Source organism: Callorhinchus milii, unplaced genomic scaffold (assembly GCF_018977255.1).
Source record: "Callorhinchus milii isolate IMCB2004 unplaced genomic scaffold, IMCB_Cmil_1.0 Scaffold1, whole genome shotgun sequence".
NCBI classification, from domain to species: domain Eukaryota; kingdom Metazoa; phylum Chordata; class Chondrichthyes; order Chimaeriformes; family Callorhinchidae; genus Callorhinchus; species Callorhinchus milii.
In genome coordinates, this window is record NW_024704742.1 from 18,965,839 (window position 1) to 18,981,762 (window position 15,924).

Genomic DNA, 15,924 nt, shown 5'->3' on the forward strand with positions numbered 1-15,924 from the left:
CTTTAAGCATGGTGATGGGTTCCTGCACGTGTCAGACACCCGGCTGACCAAAAAAAACCCTTCACATTGATAATGCCCAAAAGCCAATCACACAACATTTCACTGCTGGTTTGCAGAATACAGTCTTAGCTCTGATTCGTTTTGTGGGGCTAAATTATCAACTCGCATTCCAAGCATCACCCTCATGTGCTGAAAACTGGATGTGCCACAAGAACCGCATGCTAAGTGATACCTAGGACACTACTTCCTTGCTCTTTTGTGAGATGCAATTGTATTGGTTACTCAACACCTGGGGCATATGTTCTATCATTCTGACAGAAACAATATGATGACCGCTGAGCCTTTTGGAGATCGTTTGTTCAAAATTTTGGCCGTTATTGTCCAAAAAGAGTTACAAAATGTATGCTAAAATATCCGGAAACTGAGAGGATTATCACAGATTAAAGACATAACAACAGCACCGGGGGGAACATTGCTCAAGTGAACAGGGTTTCAATGCCACTTGGGCAAGGTACAAGGTAAGATCTTTCTCAGTATACAGTTCTTTCTTCTCATTCACATGTTGGTGCATTATCCAGTCTTAGTGTTTTTTTGTGTTGCAGATTACTTTGCCCACAGAATGGCAACACTTCTATTGGATAGCCGACCCACAAAATATAAGTTTCAGATCTCATGAGAGTGTTATGCTGCAGATTTTACAAGCTGTTTCATTTCCTCCCCTTTTCATTCATATAGAGGCACAAGATTGCCCACACTCTTGTGTTATTTCTATTTACCTGAAAACCATGAGAAGAAGTGGTTGATGCTTAAGGAAAAGGAATGCTGACTGGGACACATGGTCATAAAACACTACTATTATAATAATATTGTAGCCTGGGCACAGTCAATTCACTTTACAATATATTCTGTGAAGCGCTTTGAGACATCTGAACAACATGATAAGGCGCTATGTCAAATGCAAGGATTATTATTTATTATTTAAGATCATGCAGCATGATAGGAAATGCTGGATTTCAGGCTTCAAATCGGCTAGTCCATCTGGGAGTGTTTCACTAACTGGGATGTTTGGAAACGTGAAGAAGCACCTGCTTAAGTACCCTTACTCAAATTCACCTTGCTGTGTAGATTGTGCTCAAATGACAGTTGTATTTTTGGTTTAACACCGATACACTTTGCTAAAATAAACAGAAATATGACTTTCTATGGAAGCCTAATCTCCACAGATACATCCTTTCAAACCTGAGGTGCCTGGCACAACTGAGTGGGATACTGTGACTTGGTGGGTTTCAGCAGCCAAATAGTAATGTGGTTGTTACCTTACTTCATCTTCTCCCAATAGGTGATTTATCAATCCTCCTGAATCTGATACCAGCTTCTATGGTGATGTCTCAACTTGTTTTTTTTCTCTCAAGTAATCCCCCATAACCGCAATTCTCTAAATTCAAATCAATGCCAGACTTGTCTTAAATCGTCTAAAAGCCCTTATGGGCTAAACCACATTTAAAAATTAAAATGAATATCTGACAATGGCCAAATTGATTTTCTATTTCAATATTCTTCAAAGTTCATGTATTAGCTGCATCTCCCACACAATAGCAGAGTGGACTCCTTCTGTGCTGTAAACTCGCTAGGATTCTAAGATCTGCAGAGTGGCCAAGAGTAATAACTCATTCATGTGCAGAGCAATTGTACAAGTACGTCTGACATTTACATGACAATTAAAATAGTCATAATCCTAACATTATTATTATTATATTATTAATACTTACAGTTAGAGTTCTGTAGCTCAATGGTTAGAGCACTCGCCTCGCCCGCGAAAGACCTGGGTGGTTTGATTCCTGGCAGGCCGAAACGTTGGGCAAGTTTCCTTACTCCATAGGCCTCTGTTTACCTAGCAGTAAGTAGGAACCCAGTTGTTAGTCAATTGGCGGATTGTTTTTCCAGGCGTAATAATTCCTTTAAAAAAAAAATAATAAATCGGTCACTCAATCCATGACTGTTTGTGAGACAACTCTGTGCGCAATTGGCTGCCGCGTTTCGTCCACAAAATATACAATCACTACACTTTACAGTATATTCTGCAAAGCACTTTGAGACATCTCAAAGGCATGATAAGGCGCTATATGCAAGGAATATTATTATTACATTTGGTACAGAGCCTGTCATGTCAAGAGAATGTCTCAAAATGCTTCACTGGGTTGTGTGTGAGTCTGGCTCAGTTGCCAGCACTCTGAGTCATAAGGTTGCGAGTTCGAGCCTCATGTTGGGATTTGGAACCCATATATTCTATGCTGACACTCGAATGCAATACTGGTGGGCTGCTGCATTGACGGAGATGTCAACCTTCAGATGAGACATTAAACTGAGGTCCTGTCTGCCTGTCTAAGTGGAAGTTAAAGATTTGTGGGACTATTCGAAAACAGAAGGGCGTTTCTTCCAGTGCCCTGGCCCACAATCCCCTAAATAAATTTGGTCACACATTCCATTGCTGTCTGTGGGACATTGCTGTGTGCAAATTGGCTGCCATGTTTACCCACAAAATAATTTTACATCACTTTACAGTATAACCTGTGAAGTGCTCTGAGCCATCTTGATGTCACGATCAGGTGTTATATCAAATGCAAGGATTATTATTATTAGTAGTAGTTTTTTAATGTACAATGGAGTGACTGTGTTTTGCGGGCTAATGTGGAAGCCAGTTTTGCATGCACAATGTCTCAAAAACAGCCATGAAGTGAATAATCAATTTCAATGCAGGATTGTTGACCGGGAGACTAAGCAAAACTCTATTCTTTTTTCGAAGAGTGCTACTTGGGTCTTTTTAACAAAGTCAATTATCTGCAATGTCTGCTGCCAGGAGAAGAAAGTAGCGGGTTATTTTTCCGGAGTTCATTCTTTGGGATTCTTAACAAGCAATTCAACATAGTGCAAAATACAAAATACTGCAGATGCTGGAAATCTGAAACAAAAACAGAAGTCAAACCTCTGATTCCAGGAACAAACTGCAGAAATGGACCAGATTTCCTGGAGGCCATTGGTGAATGCATTCAGTCTGGTATTTTACTCTCAGGAATAGAGACCCAAAATGTTGACTCGCTTTTCTTTCCCGTAGCTGCTGCCTTTTGAGTGTTCCCAGCAACTTCTGTTTTCATCCAACGTAGTAACTGGCAAAACGGAAATTTAAACTGCAAGATGGGAGTTCAGCCAACATCAAGCCAAGCTCACAGTTTAGCACCATCACAAGCAAGGAATTGTTTCTTGACCCCTCTAAGAAACAACATTTGCAGTAATCCCAATGTGCTGTTCAGATACTTGAGACTATTGTGGCTTAAAAACCAAACTAAAGGCCAATTTCAAGGACACTAAAGTGTTCTTCAACATGTCAGCAATGCTGATCAGGCAGGTGCTGATTTTTAGCTCAGAAGCATGCCAGTACTAATCCTTTGTGGTTTGCACAAGTCATTGGAATTAGTGACACCCTCTCAGAAATTCTCAGAACTTTTAACCCTTGTAGTGTAGTCCCTATGAGATGTCTCTATGAGGTAGGAACTTTTTCAAAGGGTACAGTAATCCTGAAGGTAGCTACATACAAAAAGCATGTTGATGAAACAGCAGTGCCTCCTATTGAGACAGGTTTTAAGGTTTGTAGAGATGTACGAATGACTACACAAACAGACATAAGATCACTATAAAGTAAGAGAAAAAAGAACTGCTTTATGTGGTTCAGCAAATCAAAATATCAGAGATGAATGTGGTAGTCAGTGCAGTTTAAGAGTTTTTTTTCCTTCTTTGACAATTATAGTGATAGAGAGCTCTGATTCCAGGAATGAACTGCAGAAATGGACCCGATTTCCTGGAGTTCATTGGTGAATGCATTCAGTCTGGCATTTTATCCTCAGGGTTAGAGAAACCAAAGGCTTGACATTTCTCATGGTCTTCGTCTTAAATCCTTTGTTTTAAAGATTAAAATTGTGCAGAATTCTGGAAACGTTTTAAATTCAGTCTTAATTTGAAAGCAAGTTTTTTACAAGTGCGAAGGACCTGCTTCCAAATGATGACCGAATTTAATAGATTTCCAATAATTCTGAAAGATCTTAAATTTTAATCCAATTTTAAAGCTTAAGATAAAGATAATGAGAAATTTCAGGTCTCAAACTTTTGCATTATAAACTAAACAGCAGACCATAAAAACATTTGAAACCCATATTAATCATGTGAAGATCCACAGTGACTGTCTTGTTGATTACCTGAGGGCCACTATTATACAAGACCACAAGATTGGTTTAGTATGAAGGACCTTTGGCCGATCCATTCTTATTCCTCCAAAATACCCACATCTTTCACCCCACCACAACATCAAGCTGCTTTTTAAATGAGTGTCCTGGAGTCTTCTACCTTTCCTGGCAACCTGTTCCAGTCATTCATTACCTTCTGCTTAAAGAAAAACTTCCTGGTATTTGTCCTGAAATTGCCCTTTACAACTCTAATTCTATGTCGTCTTGTACCACTGTTATGAAACATCATAACGCATTGATTTGGGTTTACTTGGAGTCCTGTGGCTCAGTGGTTAGAGCACTCACTTTGCAAGTGAGAGACCTGAGTTCAATTCCAGGCAGAGGGCGAAACCTTGGGCAAGTTTCCTTACTCCACACGCCTAATAATAATCCCTCCAAAAAAAAACAATAATAAATTGGTCATTTTCAATCCATATGACTGTTTGTGGGACATTGCTGTGCGCAATTGGCTGCTGCGTTCGCCCACAAATATACAGTCAATTCACTTTACAGTGTGTTCTGTGAAGCGCTTTGGGACGTCCTCCCGACGTGAAAAGCGCTATATCAAATGCAAGGATTATTATTATTATTATTATTATTATTACTTGCACACCTCTGTGAGTCTCCTCTGAGTTGTCTTCTCTCAAGACATCAGCAGAAATTCCCTTCTCCTTCTGAATAGTATCAGAGAATCATTAACATCCAACGAAACAGATCAATTGGACATTAGAATCATAGAATCATAGAGCACAGAAAGAGGCCACTCGGCCCATCGTGTCTGCGCCGGCTCCGAAAAGAGCAATCCAACTCAATCCCATTGGCCCGCTTTTTCTCCATAGCCCTGCAATCTTTTCCTCCCCAAATGCCCATATACTTCTCTCTTAAAAGTTGTTATTGACTCGGCTTTCACTACCCTTTCAGGTAATGCATTCCAGATCCGAACAACTTGCTGGGTGAAATTTTTTTTCCTAACGTCCCCTTGTTTCTTTTAACAACTAACTTAAATCAGTGTCCTCGGGTTATTGACCCACATGCCAATGGTAACAGTTTTTCCCGGGTCAACCTATTAAATCATCTCATGATCTTGAAAGCCTCTATTAAATTCCCTCTTAATCTTCTCTGCTCTAGGGAGGATAATCCTAGTTTCGCTAAACTCTCCTCATAACTAAGGTCCTTTATTCCTGGTACCATCCTGGTAAACCTCCTTCGCACCCTCTCCAATGGCCTAACATCTTTCCTAAAGTGCGGTGCCCAGAACTGAATGCGGTACTCCAACTGAGGCCTAATCAGCATTTTATAAATATTCAACATAGCCTCCTGACTTTTGAATTCTATGCCCCTATTTATAAAGCCTAGTATCCCGTATGCTTTTCAAACACCTTTATCTACCTGTCCTGCCACCTTCAGAGATTTGCTTATGTGGATCCCCAGGTCTCTCTGTTCATTTGCCCCCTTTAAAAATTGTACCATCTATCTTATACTGCCTCTCCTCATTCTTTCTACCAAAATGCAACACTTCGCATTTCTCCACATTAAACCTCATCTGCAATGTTTCTGCCCATTTTACCAATCTGTCTAAGTCCTCTTGGAGTCTGGTGCTATCCTCCTCACCATTAACTACTTTTCCTCGCTTAGTATCGTCTGCAAATTGGAAATTGTGCTCCCTATGTCCAGGTCCAGATCCTTAATATAGATCAGAAAGAGCAGTGGTCCCAATACCAACCCCTGAGGGATACCACTACACACCTCCCTCCAGTCAGAAAAGCAACCGTTTACTACCACTCTCTGCTTTCTGTCTCCTAGCCAGTTCTGGATCCATGTTGCCTTTAATAGCGTGGGCTTCTATTTTGTTTATAAATCTCTTATGTGGCACTTTGTCAAATGCCTTTTGAAAATCTAGATAAACTACATCAGTTGGATTACCTTCATCCACCCTCTCAGTCACTTCATCAAAAAATTCTATTAGATTTGTCAGACACAATCTGCCTTTAACAAATCCGTGTCGACTGTCCTTTATTAAACCGTATTTTTCTAAGTGAGGAATTTATATTGTCCCGGATTATAGTCTCCAGAAGTTTTCCTGCTACTGATGTTAGGCTGATTAGCCTTTAGTTCTCAGGTTTATCCTTCTGCCTCTTTTTGTACAGGGGAGTAACATTTGCAACCTTCCAGTCCTTTGGCACCACTCCAGTGTCCAAAGAGGATTGAAAGATTGTGGTCAGAGCCTTGGCTATTTCCACCCTCGCTTCCCTCAGTAACCTGTCCGGACCAGGTGACTTATCTATGTTGAGCACCGACAGCCTTTTTGGTACCTCCTCTCCGTTGATTTTTATTATATCCAATTTCTGTTCACACGTCTGCAATATTGTGGCATTGGTTGCATCGTCTTCTTTTGTGAAGACAGTTGCGAAGTGCTTATTTAGTACATCAGCCATGCCCTCTACCTCAACAAGAAGATTTCCACTTGGGTCCCTAATTGGACCCACTCTACCTTTGTCTAACCTTTTACTCTTGATATGCTTATAAAATACCTTAGGGTTTCCTTTTATGTTTCCTGCTAATCGTTTCTCGTACAATCTCTTCACCCCTCTTATTTCCCCTTTCACTTCTCCTCTGTACTTCCTATATTCTATTTGATTATCCTGTGTGTTTTGGATCTGACATTTGTCAGAAGCCTCCTTTTCCTGTTTTATTTTAATCCCAATTTCCTTAGTCATCCCTGTAGATTTGACTGTCCTACCTTTCTCTTTTGTGGGTCTGTGTTTGCTCTGTCCCCGAACTATCTCTTCCATTGTTCGTTTGCTGTTTTACCTGCCAACCTTTCTTTCCAATCTATCTTGGCCAGGTCCCTTTTTAGCTCACTGAAATTAGCCTGCTTCCAGTTGAGGGTCTTTACCTTTGATTGATTGTTGTCCTTTTCCATAACTATTCTAAACCTAGTAATATTGTGATTACTGTTAACCAGATGCTCTCCTACTGAAACCTGCTCCACTTGCCCCACTTCATTTCCCAGAACTAAATCCAGCACTGCTTCCTTCCTCATTGGGCTGGAAACATGCTGATCCAGAAAGTTCTCCTGCACACATTTCAGGAACTCCTCCCCTTCCTTGCCCTTTACACTGTTTGTTTCCCAGAATATGTTAGGATAATTGAAATCCCCCATTATCACTATATTGGTTTTGCATCTCTCTGAAATCTGCTTATAAATTTGCTCACCTATTTCCTTCCCACTATTTGGAGGTCTATGGTAAACACCTAAACACCTCTATATTTTTCCTGTGTCTCTTTCCACTTTTCGCTGGACTATTACTTGTTTCATTTCTATTTGTCTCTCCTCGTCCAATATATAACTCGTTTCCCCTCCCTGATGCTACATTCTGATCCCCATCGCCCCTCAAAATCAGTTTAAATGCTTCCCCACAGCATTAAACCTTGGTTTAAAATCTTATTTGAGTCCTGTAGAGTCTTGTAGCTCAGTGGTTAGATCACCTCGCAAGCGAGAGACCTGGCGTGAATTCCTGGGCAGGGCGAAACATTGGGCAAGTTTCCTTACCTCCACACGCATCTGTTTACCTAGCAGTCAGTGGGAACCCGATTGTTAGTCAATTGGCAGATCGCTTTTCTGGGAGAATAATTCCTTCAAAACATAATAATAATAATAATTTGGTCACTTAATCCACGACTATTCATGGGACACTGTTGTGCGCAATTAGGTGCCACGTTTCGCCCATACAAAGTATACAATCAATTCACTTTACAATATATTCTGTGAAGTGCTTTTGAGACATCTTGAATTCCAGATAAGGTGCTATATCAAATGCAAGCATTATTATATTTATTATTAAGCGACAGACAATACAGTGCTCCCCCAATACTGTATTGGAGTGTCAGCCAAGAAATTGAGTTTAAAATCCCGATGTGGGACTTGATTCCACAACCTTCTGATGAGGAAACTCTGAACCTTGAGGTGACAACTGCTGGAAAGCATTACTTGGTATCTGAGTTTGTGAACACTCATGCGTACATTCAGTGTATAAAATTTGGAATAGCACAGATAAGGCTGTAAACAAAACACAAAATACTGCAAGATGCTGGAAATCTGAAACTAAACGGAAGTCGCTGGGAACAATCAGCAGATCAGGCGGCATCTATGGAGAAAGGAAAGTGACTCAACGTTTCAAGTCCATAACCCTTTGTCAGAACTCAAAGTTCCAGTTCTGATGAAGAATTGTGGACCCGAATCATTGACTCACTTTCCTTTTCCCATAAATGCCACCTGACCTGCTGCCTGTTCCAAGCGACTTCTGTTTTTGTTACAGAAAAGGTTGTGTTACTTTAAAGTAAGCCAAGGAAGTAAAATCAGAAGACACAAATATATGTCTATGAGAAGTACATTTGAAACTGATAACAAAGAAAAACATCTGTTCAAAAAGAAATAAATAGTTGAAATGGTCTACTAGTGAATGTAATAAAGGCAAAAATATTTGCGTTATTCAAAATAAAACTGGTGTTGCAATTTTCTAAGATAACCTCAAGTTTATCTTACGGTATTCTGAAAAGATAAACATGCAAAATGTTGCTTTTTTATTTGACTAAATAAGAAGACCCATTGTCATAACATTAGGCTTGATTTTCTACTTTACTGTTTGAGTTTTAATCTTGTCACAAGTGTGTCTGATATTGAAAGGTGAAAAAGAGCTTTGTTCTGTTGTAAACAGCTGCACTGAGGAGAAAACTAAGCCCATTGTTGCTTATTCTCTCTATGGAGGTCATCACTGTCTGCACTGGATTATGTACGATATAACCAGTCTCACTGGCGGAGGGAAGGGGAGGGGGGACACATTTCTTTGTAAGCTTTTTTCTGTCGTCAGCTAAAGTCTTCCAGTTTTCATATGTTGCTGCAGGGTGTTATTCCAAATTTAAAACAATGTTTTAAATGCTTATTCCCTCTTACATCTGATGGCGAACAATTTATCATTGGCTATGTGCATGGAAATAATATTGATTATGCAGACCTTGATATCGGTAGTCTGTCCATGACAGATCCTCTCGATTCCCTCTCCCCTCCTCCAAGCCCCCCAAGAGTCCCTCACAAATGCCCTATCATCCTTGGATCTTCTCTTCCTCTGGTCTTCCACCTTCAACAATACTGAGACAACCACCAAACTGCTAAATGATCGTCTTTCAATTATCTTGCCCCCCTGAAATCCAGGACCATCTCCAAATCCACTTCAGCGCCCTTAAATAAGAGCCATTTCCGCTCCCTTAAATCCCAAACCCAGACCCTCCATCACAGCGCTCATCAATGTCACAAATGGCGTCCTCTCTGAATGTGACCAGAGCTCTCTCTGCCTTCTAGTTGTTTGTTGTTGTAATAATAATAAGCTTTGCATTATGAAATAGTGCCTTATCACAAAATTGAGATGTCTCAGAGTTTCATAGGATATGCTGTTGAGCAGTGTGACTGTGTAAAGTGTCGTGACTATGTGTAAAGGGGTTTGATTGTGTAAAGTGGTATGACTATGCGTAAAGTGGTAGGATTGTGTATAAAGTGGTGTGACTTTGTGACTATGAGAGCCATTCCTTCTGCCTTGGAAAATATTGATTTAGAGTGCTGTGACTCTGTAGAGTGCTGTGACTGTATAAAGTGGTGAGATTGTGTATGAAGTGGTGTGATTGTGTATGCAATGGTGTGATTATTTATAGTGATTGGTGTGATTATGTGTACAGTGGTGTGATTGTGTGTGCAGTGCTGTGATTGTGTGTACAGTGGTGTGATTGTGTGTACAGTGGTGTGATTGTGTGTACAGTGGTGTGATTGTGTGTACAGTGGTGTGATTGTGTGTGCAGTGGTGTGATTGTGTGTACAGTGGTGTGATTGTGTGTGCAGTGGTGTGATTGTGTGTGCAGTGCTGTGATTGTGTGTGCAGTGGTGTGATTGTGTGTACAGTGGTGTGATTGTGTGTACAGTGGTGTGATTGTGTGTACAGTGGTGTGATTGTATTTACAGTGCTGTGATTGTGTGTACAGTGGTGTGAATGTGTATAGTGGTGTGATTGTGTGTACAATGGTGTGATTGTATTTACAGTGCTGTGATTGTGTGTACAGTGATGTGAATATGTATAAAATGACTTATTTGTGTTTAAAATGGTGTGACTGTGTGTACAATGGTGTGATTGTGTGTACAGTGGTGTGGATGTGAATAAAGTGGTGTAATTGTGTGTACAGTGGTGTGATTGTGTGTACAGTGGTGTAATTGCGTGTAAAGTGATGTGATTGTGGGTACAAAGCAACGATAGGGACTCTCTCCAGACTTCAGACCTGCAGACCCTGCAAGTTGCAGGTGCAGTCGCTGACTGAGTGCAGCCCCATATTCAAGAAGTGACTGTTGATGCTCAGGAGTCCAATGCACAGCCACCAGAACAACTTGTGCAATGGGATCTCCTTAACGTGTGCACGTTGGGTCGGGAATACCGGCCTGTAACTGGTGTGAAAGATACAGACAGCGCTTTGCTGTTGAATTGGGGAGCAGCCGGTGGGCAACGGTGTAACAAGCAAAACAGTGCAACCCTTTTCATCAGGAGGTGTTGACGCTCTTTGGTCTTTTTTTTAAAAAAATGCATTGATTTATTTCAATATATATATATATATATGCATACATTGCCAGGCTGGCAGGAATGGCTGGCCATCAGAGAGGTGGAGGCGATCAGCAACTTTGACTTCTCCAGTGATTTATTCATTCCTTTCCCAGAAGTGGGTCTGTGCAACTGCGCATGTAGAGAGTGCATTGCACAGAGCATCCCTCCATCTTGAGAAACAGTGTTATTGACCCCCCCCCCCCCCCCCCACACACACACACAGATATATATATATATATTGTATGTATCTGTGGATCTATGCTAAAAAAAAAAGGATCCTATCTGTGCCTGGTGACAGCGGGTCAGCAATGCAATCAGACCATCACTGACTGAAGCCGCATCTCGCAGCCGCTGCAGTGAGGGTGAGCTGCTGATGGTGTGAAGCACTGACTGCACCGACACTGAACTGCACCGACTGGGTGATGGGTGTCAAACACACGGCGCAGCACACGCTGGAACCGTTCAAACCGGATCGCCTTCAGAACCTTTCGCATTGAGGACCGCGGTGAGTAGGAACCATATATGTGCATATATTTATTTTTACATATATGCATATTTATATATATGCACATATATAAAAATAACGCCCTGGATGCTAAGTGATGCTGTATGGGATTTGGAACCAGAGAGAGAGTTATGGCCAAGGCGCTACCCCCCCCCCCCCCCCACTCTCTCTGAGCCTTTTTTGCTGGGTTGTGGTGCTGAGGCCAGAGCATCAATTCCTGCAGCATCCTCGGAGGATGCGGCTGTTTATCCGAACCAAACCTGCAAAATGTTCGTACCTCTGCGAAGAAAAATAATGCTGCAATCGGTTTCAACTGCATTGCACCCCCTGATCTCTTTTGATCTTCCTTTTATTGTGACACTCACTGTGCGTGCCTTCCCCCCCCCCCCCCAACATAAATCCTCAATGTTTAAACGTGCATCTTTTCGACTTGTTACTGATTTTGTGTTTTTTTTAAAAAGAATAAATACACGAGATATTTAATCCAAAGTGTTTTGTGAATCTTAATTTCTTAACAATTGGGGTCGGAAAACTGTAAATCCTGCAGCAGAGATTGCAATTGAGAGGACTCGATTGATGCAATAATTAACTCAATCGCAATCTCAATCACATTATTACAATGAGGAGTGATTTAAAGGTGGATGTGCCACAGGAAAATCCTGTGCACCTTTTAGTAATAATCCTTGCATTTGATATAGCGCCTTAGCACATCGTTGAGACATCTCAAAGCGCTCGACAGAACATATTGTAAAGTGGATCAGCCTGTATGTCCGGTGAGCAGCATTGTACCTCGGTGATGATGTTTGTTGGATTAGGAGGAGGGGGCAGCAAACAAACCTTGTGCTTTGGGAATTCCATTCTCATACCCATGCTCGGTATCCCCACATTAACACCCTGACTTGCACTGACTCCCACAGATGATGGGATCGGTTTAGTGTTTCTTTGTTTTGTCATTTGCTGAATGAACCTTACATAAGGATTTATCCTTTGCAGCTAACCAATGTGTTTTTGTTTTTGGTTCCAGATTAATTTTGCGGTGGATTAATCAATTTCAGGATGAAATTGATCAAAGCGTCTTTCCTCTTTGTCATCTTCTGCTTTTGGATTGAAGAAGGCTCATCCAAAGATTCAAAGAAAGCCAAGGCGAAAAAGAAGCAATACCTATGCCCATCGTAGGTTTTCCTTTCATTATATTTATTGTTAAAATGTGTATTTAACTTTAGATAAACTCCGAAGTCTCAGATTGTTTTGCCTTTTCCCAAATGCAGTGCCAATTTCACCCACAAATATACGGTCAATTCACTTTACAGCCTATTCTGTGAAGCGCTTTGAGACGTCGAGAAGACGTGAAAAGCGCTATATCAAATGCAAGGATTAATATCATTATTATTAGAATTCCATATAATGGAAGAAGGAAGACAGAATCATTTAGGATAAGTTTTGCCTTTTAAAAATGTATTAGTCTGACACATGTGGAAACCCATCACCATGCTTAAGAGTATTCCAACCAAACTGAGAATTCCATGCATCCCACCTACACATGGAAATTCTCATCTATTGGAACACTCTGAGGTGTCTTCACCTGCATGTTGCAGCTTGATTCAATGTTAGAGTGTTACACAGAGTTGGGAGTTCGGACTGTCATTCTTCCTCTGTCTTCTCATCTTTGCCTTGTTCTTGTCCTTCCTCGAGCTGAATGCTGAGGTAAAGGATAGGCAGCGATCCCACCAGCAGCGATCCCACCAGGAGCCTGAAAAAAACAAGTGAGAAGCACATCTGCAAGGTTCTTTAACAAAGCAGATATTCTCTATTGAACATCATTCCACAGATAACCCATAGCATGTATTCCACAAGGTAAAGCTAAACGACCATCAGAAACAGAGTACCTGATCGTATATCACTCCAAAAAACTCCATCTCCTTCTCTTCCTCTAAGGTGGGAACTAGTGGTGCTACCTTCTGCTCCACCACCATCCCTTCCTGCTGCAAGTAGAACCCACCAATCCCCCATTATTGAAACTGATTGTGCTCCATCTTAAAATTTCTTTAAAAAATGGTCATTTACTTCATGGCCGTTCGTGGGATGTTGCTGTGCACAAATTGACAGCTGTGCTACCCTAGACACTCACTACAGTTTCCAGAAAACTCTGAAGTGTTTTGAGTTGTTTTGACATGATAAGGCTATATATCAAATGCTAGAAATAAAACATTGGCAAATTTGTCCATGATTCCAGTCCATTACCATGAGCTAAATGCAATGATAAATCTAAGTCTATTTTTATCCCTTGGAAATCCCTAAGTGTATTTTTATCCCTAGTAATGTGTTCAATTCTCAGAATAAGGGGTATGTCCTGCCTTATCCCCATACCCCTTCTATGGGGATAAGGCAGGGCAGTATAACCCTTATTCTGAAGCATAGCATAACAACAATAACAACTTGGATTCATATAGTGCCCTCCATGCCAGACAGGGTCTCAGAGAGCTTCAGAGTAACGGATCCTGGGGCCGAGCCAGGGGGAGGGGGAAGAAGGTGACCAAAGGCCAAAGGCCCCAGGCTCTGGATCTCCCTTCCTCACTCCCTTCTCCTCGTCCCTTCTCTTCCTATTTTCAGGTCTTGGCTGAAGACCTTTCTTTTTGACCGTGCGTTTGGTCACCTTCTTCCCCCTCCTCCTGGCTCGGCCCCAGGATCCGCTACTCTGAAGCGTTCTGAGACGCCGTCCAGCGTGGAGGGCGCTATATAAATCCAAGTTGTTGTTGTTGTTATGCTATGCTTTAGAATAAGGGGTATACTGCCCTGCCTTATCCCCATAGAAGGAGTATGGGGATAAGGCAGGACAGTATTACAGGAATGAACACCTTGCTCTGAGAGCTGGTGCAGACTTGATGGGCCTCGTGGCCTCCTTCTGTCCTGTGAATTTCTATGGGTCTAAGGCATTGATACCAGCTGGGATACATTTCCACAGGTATCAGAAACCAGCTGGGTGTCTCATCAGGTATGAGCTCAGAGGAGTGTCGACAGGCTCTCCAACCATGGATGTTGCTTGTCCTGATCCCTGACTGTTCAGAGCCTTGGGATGCCCTCCCGACATGAAAGGCTCTTTACAAATGTAATTTTATTGTTGTTGTTACTGTGTTTCTGCTTGGATCAGACACCAGCTAAAAATGCAGCAAGAAATGCAGACTATCACAGCCAAGTCTGATTCTAGATTCACCGAAGCATAGTATCAGATTGACATAATTAGTAGCTCTCTCTCGCCTCTGGATCAGAACGTTATGACTCCCAAGCCCACCTAGGATCTGATTTCATAGTCAAGGCTAACTTCTCAGTGCAGTACCAGAGTAGTTCTGCAAAGTTGGAAGTGCCGTTGACTCATTGGATGAGTTGTTAATCTGAGGTCCCCTCTTTTTGTTCAGGTGAACATTAAGCATCTTGTGATGTATTTTGAAAACAGAAGAGAGTTTCTCCCAGTGTCCTGACCAGCAAGACTCCTGACGAGTTTGTTATTCATTACAAAGCTGTTTGTGATAAATTGCCAGCAGTATTTGCCTACACGTGAACAATCCTGACTTGTGATAGCAATTACTTGTGAAGCACTTTGTCATTTTTAAGTTATCTATACTATATCAAACGCAAGGATAATTATCACTAGATACAGTATTTGTATAACTGCCAACAATTAGGCGTGAGAACCCTAGCTGATCTTGTTTCCTTCAAATTAATGCCCTTTGCGTCCTACCACAGCCAGGCTGAGATGATCAAAGTGATACAGTGGGGTCTGAGCTCGAAATGCCACAAAACGATTTGTAACCAGCAAATTCCAGATGTGCCGCAGCCAACTGTTTGGAACATCAGTCGGAACTGAGATCGATATCCTAGCAGAGTTCCAGTGGTTTAGCCACAACACATCTGGAATTTGCCAGAAATTTCTGTAATTTAGATCCCAGTATTTGTGCAGCAAGTGGACCTGATCTGTATTACACCTAATCTTGGAGTGCTTGAAACTAACTGGATGTTATGTTCCATTTACTAGCACCAACACCTCTCACTTGGAACCACACAAAACAACAAGAAATTGGAAATAACTTAACAAAAAAAGTATGATTTCAGTATATAATACATGAATTTACATTAAATATTTAAATAATAAAAATATAATTTGACTATGAATTAACACTACTCAGACACAGAATATTTGGCAAGGTACAGTTGAATGCACAGTAGGATCTTTGCTGTTTTAGACAATGGAGAAAAATGTCTGGAATATTTAAAATGCTCACTTGGCAAGATTTACAGAATAAAACCCCATGAAAGTACCCATACAGACTTAAATTGTAAGTGGTGGCACAAGATACCGACAATTGTTTTTTCCCCACAAACATCAACTAACATGTGGAATAAACTCCCAGCTAAAGCAGTTGATACTCTCAATTCAATCCTTGAAAAAGAGAACTGGATAAATATCTATTTAGGAATAGGCCTGGAGGTAATAAGGATAAACAGACAGAAA

At 41.2% G+C, this 15,924-nt stretch overlaps 1 protein-coding gene across 3 annotated transcripts in view; it reads left to right on the forward strand.

Annotated features, from left to right (window-relative positions):
- Positions 1-469: 469 nt before the first annotated feature.
- Positions 470-15,924, forward strand: part of glrbb (glycine receptor, beta b) — a 59,983-nt gene continuing 44,528 nt past the window's right edge. For 2 of the 3 annotated variants that reach the window (XM_007899210.2, XM_042336833.1), the window contains exons 1-2: positions 11,169-11,417; positions 12,442-12,589. In XM_007899210.2, the coding sequence (XP_007897401.1) occupies positions 12,474-12,589 (116 nt within the window). In that variant the 5' untranslated portion in view covers positions 11,169-11,417; positions 12,442-12,473. Of the gene's footprint in view, positions 519-11,168; positions 11,418-12,441; positions 12,590-15,924 lie in introns of those variants that run through there. The other variant, XM_007899211.2, reaches the window with a different exon arrangement.